Here is a 7358-nt window from a genome sequence, read left to right on the forward strand (position 1 = left end):
GGGAAGAAGCCTTGCGCCAAGAATGATGTAACCATCTTAGGAGACCTGGCTAAATGATTGTGTGATGGCTGCTTTGGCAGGGCTAGTTTATAGTTTATCTCTAGTCAGGGCTTACTAGTCAGGAGCAAATAGCAAAAGGGTTGAGGCATCACAGGACCTGGCATTAGTCCAATTAGGATAACAAAACAGGTTGTATTTAGGTTTGACTTATGGAAAGAAGAAGCCTGTTTTATGAGAAGTGAGAAGTCTGGTATCTATGAGAGGTTATAGTATATGTTTGTTCAATTACCGATGAATGATGAATGCGCACTCTGGCAGACACTTGTCTGGAGAGAGGAGTGCAGGGTAGGAATTTGTAAAAATGAGTCAGTTATGGCTCAGCCCTTGGGGAATTCACAGTTGAGGTGGGCCTAGCAAGTGGAATAAAGCCCCCTTAACAGATTTTCAAGTCCTAATCCCTGGAATCTATGAATACTTTATCTTACATGGCAAAGGGAAATTAAGGTTACTAATCAGATAATGTTAAAATCAGATTTTCCTGGATTATCCAGATGGGACCAATGTCATTGCAAGGGTCTTCATTAGTGGAAGAGGAGGGAGGCAGAAGAGGAGGTCAGAGTGATGAGGTGTGAGGACCCAACCCATTGTTCCTAGCATTGAAGATGGAGGGAGGGGGCTAAAGGCAAAAGAATGTAAATGGCCTCTAGAAGCTGGGAAGGTCAAGGAAACAGATTCTGCCTTAGAACCTCCAGAAAGGAATGGAATCCTGCCAACACTTTGATTTTAGTCCAGTGAAACTCGTGTTAGACTTCTGACCTTGAGAACTGAAAGATAATAATAATACATTTATGTTGTTTTAAGCCGAGTGTGTAGAAATTACAACAACAATTAGAAAACTAATACAATGCAGAAATTGGCACATGCATAATAATGGTTTAGTATGGAAAGTGCTCTAGGATAAAACCTTGAAAGCAGGTTGTGAAAATGCAGAGGACAGGATCTTGTCTTGGAGAGAAGGATTCAGAGAAGTTTCCCCCGAAGAGGTGACATTTGAGATGGATGTGGAAGAAGTAGTAGTCAATAGATAGATACCTGGAAGAGATAGGACAGTTATGAAAGAGACTGGTTGGTTTATGGAATGAAGAAAGGCTAGTATGGTCCTGGCTGCTGTGGCTCAGTGGGTTGAGTGCTGGCTTGTGAACTGAAAGGTTGCCGGTTTGATTCCCAGTCAGGGCACATGCCTGGGTTGTGGGCCAGGTCCCTAGTGGGGGGCATGTGAGAGGCAACTGATATCTCTCACATGCTGATGTTTCTCTCCCTCTCCTTCTCCCTCTCTTCCCCTCTCTCTGAAAGTAAATAAATAAAATCTTTTTTTTTTTTTAAAGAAAGGCTGGTATGGATGAAGGGCAAGATATGGGAGGGAAGTAGGGCGGGGGGAGTGAGAGAAAATTGCTGCCTCTACCCTTATCACTTAGAAAGTGCTGAAGGGCCCTCCTTGGCTGGTATAAGAATAGGCTTAGTGGAGCTAAGGCCTGCCACAGCTGTGTTTGTCACCACCACCCACTGCTCCCTCCATTCTCACCGTGAAGTCCACTGAGGGAACCTTCCCCTTCACCAATCCCACAGCAAGGCAGTGATGAAGAGAGAAGCCAGGAGCCTGCTTTCATGTCTTGAAACTCTCAATCCAATTCCGCCCTGGCTCTGAGTGATGGGCTGAAAAGGAAGAGCTGGGGAGGGTATTAAATTATAGTAGAAATCTTCATTCCTCCTAGAAATGTCTGGTCTGGTGGTGGGAGGGAGGCATGGAGGCTGGGTCAAGAGGTGGGGGTGGGGGCTTTCTTGGAATTTACAATCTTCTGGGTCCTTGATTGGCAAACTCTCATCAGTAGCAAAAGAGGAGACTGGCCCAGTTCCCAGGAAGGGGTACTGGACTTGAAGGTTGAGAAACAGGGGGAGGAGGGGATGTGGCTTATCTCAAGGGGCTGGGGACTCTGCCAATACTGGCACAGGCCACAGGCAAGCATGTTTTTTTTCTGAGGCTCCTTGTTTCCATGCCCCTCCTTTTCTCTGATTTCTGCTCCCATCCTTGGCACCAGGGCCTCTGGAGAAAAAGGAAGAAAAATGACTGGGGAAAATAAGAAAAAGAAAGAAAGAAAAAGGAAAAAGAAAGAAATGAGTGGGCAGAAACAGCTGGATACAGTCAAGAGCACATCTGGCCTCCCAGGCTGTTTTCCTCGCTTCCCCCTCCCCCCACACCCCTTGCTCCTTTTCAGGCTTCTGATAGGAGGACTGTAGTGGATCTGGGGGGAAGGTGGGGAATTGCAGTGACGCTGGGCAGGGGTGGAGTGGGGGAGAAAGTTGTTCAAAATATTAACTGGTCGTGTGAGGTGGCCTCTTGGCTGGAGCCTGACCACCTAACTTCCTGTTTTTCTTCCAGCTGCCTCCTCCCCTCCCTCCGCTCTGGGCTGGAACTAAGCTGGGGGAGGAAGGAGGAGCAGCAAAGTTGGCTAGGGTCTCTTGTCTGATTCCCTGCAGGCTGGGGGCCAGGAAGGCCTCCCTAACCAAGCAGGCGGGAACACATATAGCCCTGAGTCGGATTGTTGCCTCTCAGCACTTGCTCTTCTGGCCACAGCAGGAACGGGAGGCTCCTGGAAAACCCCAGCTCCTCGCCAGCTCTTCCATGAGCACACCCTGGTCCTGGGGCCTGAGATATCTCCATGCAGGAGCAGTCAAGAACTCCAGAGGCGGCTGCAATGCGGACTACACCACCCGCCCCAGTGCCTCCAGCCCAGCCGCCAAGCCAGCCGTTGGTTCCTTCACTGCCAGTGTTCGTGGATCACGCAAAACAACCAAGTGAGTGAGGAAGGACTGGCTGAAACGTGGGGGGAATGGGAGGTGGGGTATGAGGTGTCACGTTCCCAGCCTGGAGGTAGTTGCCTGTGCTGTCTTCCCTTTTTGCCCTCAGGGACAAACATGGGAGGCCCTAGCAGGCTGCCTGTTAGGGGGTATGGGGACACTGAAATGTGGATCTGGGTAGATGTTTTGACTCCCCTGGTTTGCCTTTCTGTGCTCCTACCACCCTCTGTCTTCTCTGCCCCCCCCCTTCTTACCCCTCTCTGTTCCCAGGCAAGGAGCTCATTAAGCCCAAAGCAATTTTAGGGCGCCCAGTAGAGAGACCAACGGACTCTGCTGCTGCTGATGCTGCTGGTGCTGCTGGTGCTGCTGGTGCTTTTGGTGCTGTTGGTGCTGTTGGTGCTGTTGGTGCTGTTGGTGCTGTTGGTGCTGCTGATGAGTGCCCGGGACCAGGTGCCAGGGGAGTCGCAGTCAAAAACCATCGTTGTCAGGTCTGCCGACCCCCCAGCCAGTTTCTCAAGTCAGGCACTTCCTACTCCTTGTGGAGGCCAAGGGATCTCTAAGGCCTTCCAGCTTCCTCTGTCACTCCCATCTTCACTCCACATTTCCTGCACTTAGCCTCTCTTGGCATCTTCTCTTTTTATCCCCTCCCCCACCCCACCCTCCACCCCGTTTTCAAAGTTATGGACAGAGGATTAAGAGACATCCCTGCCCCCATCTTACCCATGTAGTCTGCGGTTGCCTGTCTGTGACTCCTCTGCTGTATACCATGGCACAGTTGTTCTCTCAGAGTCACCAGGCATCGCCTAAGATCCCCTGAAAGACATCTGTTTCCAGGCTAGGCTGGCTTTTCTCCTGGAATTGCTGGGCCCAGGAGAGATTCTGGCTAGTCACTGTGACTACATCTGAGAGCTGGCTGTCCTCCTGATTCTCGAAGACCCAGGAGGAAGAGACACCTCCAGCTCCCAGCCTGGGGTAGCCTCCCTTGGGTGCCTGGGCTGCCACATCACTTCTGTGGCCCTCAGCCCTCTCCCTGCCCTGGCCAAGCCTGGGAGGGGAGAGGAGAGCAGGAGGACCTCGTCCTAACCCCTGTCATCCCTCCTCTTGCCAGCGGATCCGAGCCAGCCGAGAAGCAGGCTCACAGTTTGCCATGGAGGGCTTGGATGATAAACTGATCCTGAACGTGGGGGGCATGCGCCATGAGACCTACATCAGCACTGTGCGGGCCTTTCCAGGCACCCGTCTCTACAAGCTGACCGAACCACCCCCGCCTGGCACCCCAGCTGCTCAGGGTCCACCAGTTCGAGAGTTTTTCTTTGACCGAAATCCTGAACTCTTTGGCTACGTGCTGGGCTACTACCGTACTCGGCAGCTGCACTGCCCTGCCAACATTTGTCGGGATGTCCTAGAGGAGGAGTTGGCTTATTGGGGCCTGGCAGAAGCGCCACTGGCACCTTGCTGCTGGCTCAAGCTCAGCGGCAAGGAGACCCGAACCCAGGACTTCCTGTCTTGGGAGGCCTGTGAGAATGCCCACATGGATGAGCGCCTTCTGCTGAACCCCATCGAAGGCCAGGGACTGCGGAATGCTTGGAAGCCGTGGCTCTGGGTGCTTCTTGACCAACCCCAGTCTTCCCTAGGGGCCAAGGTAACTTATTAACCAGTGTTGTAGCACCATGCTAGACACTCTTTCTCCCGCAGGGCCCTGCCAAATTGCCACAATGGCCACACATTTGGCTTGGTGCTTGGGCCCTGAATCTACAAATACCTAGGAATTTGAGGGGATTCCAAAAAGGGAGGCAAAGAAGGGTGGGATACAGTTAGAGAAGTGGGGATGGCTGGTAAATGGGGGTACTTCTAACATGCCTCTTTTCCCCCAGTGCCTTTCCCTGATCTCCACACTCTTTGCCGTGTGTGCTCTGGTCATCTTCTTCCAGGAGACGGAGGTCCAGCTGGATTACTTCTCTGCCAACTTCACTCCTATGGGACACGGGGTAGGGGTGGGGGAAAACCATCGGCAGCAGCAGAACAATGGTCTTGTTTACCGCCGTGCCCCCCACCTGCTCTACCTGGAACTGCTCTGTGCCCTTTGGTTTGGAACTGAGCTCTTTGCCCGGGCCATTTCCTGCCCTGATAAGGTGCGCTTCCTGTGTAGCCCTCTCAATCTAGCTGACATTTTCTGTCTGTTCCCTGTGCTGGTGGAATTAGTGGTGGGTGACAAGGCTGAACAGCAACCGCGTCTCAGCCTGACACTTGGGGCCATTCGTTCTCTCTATGTCCTCAAGCTGGTTCGTCTCCTGGGCTTCCTTGAAAAGTCCCTGGCCATGAGAGTCCTGGTTCATACCCTTCATTCTTCTTGGAAGGAGGTGTGTGCCTTTCTCCTGATTTGGGTGGCTGAGATCTTATTCTTTGGCTTGCTCTTCCTCTATGGGGAGCTCTTGGGCATGTCCACCCCAGGCCAGGGTGAGCCCCACTTTGGAGACATCTTTACTTGTCTCTGGTGGACTGTCATTACTCTCACCACTGTTGGCTATGGAGACGTCTACCCCCTCTCTGCCCTGGGCCAGCTCACTGCTGCCATCACAGCCACTGTGGGCATGTGCACTGGTGTCTTGCTGGTGCCCGTGCTCCTGGTCCGTTTTCAGCGCTATTATGCTGTAGCCCTGGCTCGCCAGAAACTGAGGCCTAGTGGGATCCTGTGATGGGCCCATTGGTCAAAAGGGGTGGATCCCACCTTCCCTTCCTTCCTCTTGCCAGTTTTTGGTTATAGATAAGAATTTCTGGCCTTAGATTTGGCACAGAATCCTTGAAGAGTAATCCCAGGTCATGGCACTCTCTGTTAGTCAGTACTAGCTAGTCATGGCCTGAAGGGTAGACTCCCCCCCCCACACCATTATCAGGGGTAGGGGAAACCTGAAGGAAGAGGCTTAAGAGCAAGGCCAGCTAAGCCTCAGCTTCCCTCTGCCCCACCCTAGGCTTTCTATTAATCCTGAAGTGACCAGGAATGATAGAGTATAGTTCTTCCTGAATTCCTGGATTGGTGCTAAATCCCCCTCTCAACCAGTTTTTCCCTCCCCTCCCCTAATCCCTGTCCCCCATACCTCCAACTAGACCATAGTTTAGATGGGGGACCTTTAGTGATGGTAGCAGTGACATATTAATATCATTCACCTATGGATATCAATGATGATTGGCTGTGGGTATTGATATCAACTGTCTGTGGATATCTCACAGCAACTGGTTATGAGTATTGACGGTATTCAGTACCAGCAGTGCCCAGGCATAGCCAGATTGTAGCATTGATTCCCATACTGGTCCTGGGATACATGCTCCTTAGAGTCATAAGGAGGCCTTTGAAGATTCTCAGAGACTCTAAATAGAGGCGGGTCAGCCAGGTCTGAACCCGGGAAAGCACTCTAACCCCATAATGTCCTCTTCATCCCATTGTATCTTTCCCTACTCCTTCCCTGTTTTCCCAACTCTGTGATTTTTTAAAATAATATTTTAGATATAGTATTAACCATCATTAACCACAATATATTAGTCAATATTAACCACACTATCTCAGCTACAATAACACTATGTAGTCACTAATAGACATAAAATGTTATTGTTACACATTGCATGAACGGGATTGAGGAAATTGGATTTGTTGGCAAGAGTAGGCAAGTGATTTCCTCTTCCAGATTTTTTTTTAACATTTGTTTGGATATACTCATTTACAATTCTTTTTAATTTTTTCCAAACACTTTTCAGTACCCACAACGGGTCTACCTCCAATCCTGGCTGCTATTGAATATTCCCACCTTTCCATGTCTTATTCTTCCCCCTTCCTCCTTTTTCTACTGCCTGCATGCTCTTCCCTCCTGGCATTTCCTGTGGTGCCAACAACCATATACCTCTCCTGGAACTGGCTTCCAGGAGGGAGAGAAGGGACCTTCTCAGGTCTGACTTCAAGTGAAGCCACTGGGGTGTGTGAGGAAGTGCTCCAGGCAACTGGGCTGAGCAGGGAGGTAGAACTGAACTCTCACTGTTGCTGAAGCTGTGAGTATAATTCTGTTTACAAAACTTTTAAATAAAGTATCTTTTGAACTCTCCATTCCAGGGTCTATCTGTGATTTTGGGGGTAGAGGCTTATGGGCATCAGCAGGGATAGGGGTGGTATAATAAACTAATGACAAGATGTGTGGGCAAATTATTTGGTAGGGTAAAACAATTTGCTATCTTTATTGCATCCATTCCTCACAATAAACTATTATCACACACCTTGATGAGGAAAGAACATTTTGTTTTTGGTGGGAACAGGGTGAGGTGGGGAAAAAGACAGGCACAGGAGTTGAAGTAAAATGAAAGGTTGGCTGCTGTTTAGGGCATGGTGGTGGAACCCTTAGGCACTTAATCAGAGGTGGGAGCTTATGTGAGGAGAGGTTCTCATTTAAGAAACACTGAAAGATCAAGATTATGGCAAAACATCAAAGACAATCTCCACCTTCTCACTGCCTAGAAGT

General features: G+C 50.1%; 1 protein-coding gene across 1 annotated transcript; it reads left to right on the forward strand.

The window, feature by feature from the left end:
* Positions 1–2369: 2369 nt before the first annotated feature.
* On the forward strand, positions 2370–6947 carry LOC112300061 (voltage-gated potassium channel KCNC1). Its single transcript, XM_053917572.2, has 4 exons — positions 2370–2853; positions 3127–3344; positions 3965–4498; positions 4731–6947. The coding sequence occupies exons 1-4, from the start codon at positions 2718–2720 to the stop codon at positions 5550–5552; spliced, it is 1710 nt and encodes a 569-aa protein (XP_053773547.1). The 5' UTR covers positions 2370–2717; the 3' UTR covers positions 5553–6947.
* The last annotated feature ends 411 nt before the right edge of the window (positions 6948–7358 follow it).

This window comes from Desmodus rotundus, chromosome X, assembly GCF_022682495.2.
Source record: "Desmodus rotundus isolate HL8 chromosome X, HLdesRot8A.1, whole genome shotgun sequence".
Lineage (NCBI taxonomy): Eukaryota > Metazoa > Chordata > Mammalia > Chiroptera > Phyllostomidae > Desmodus > Desmodus rotundus.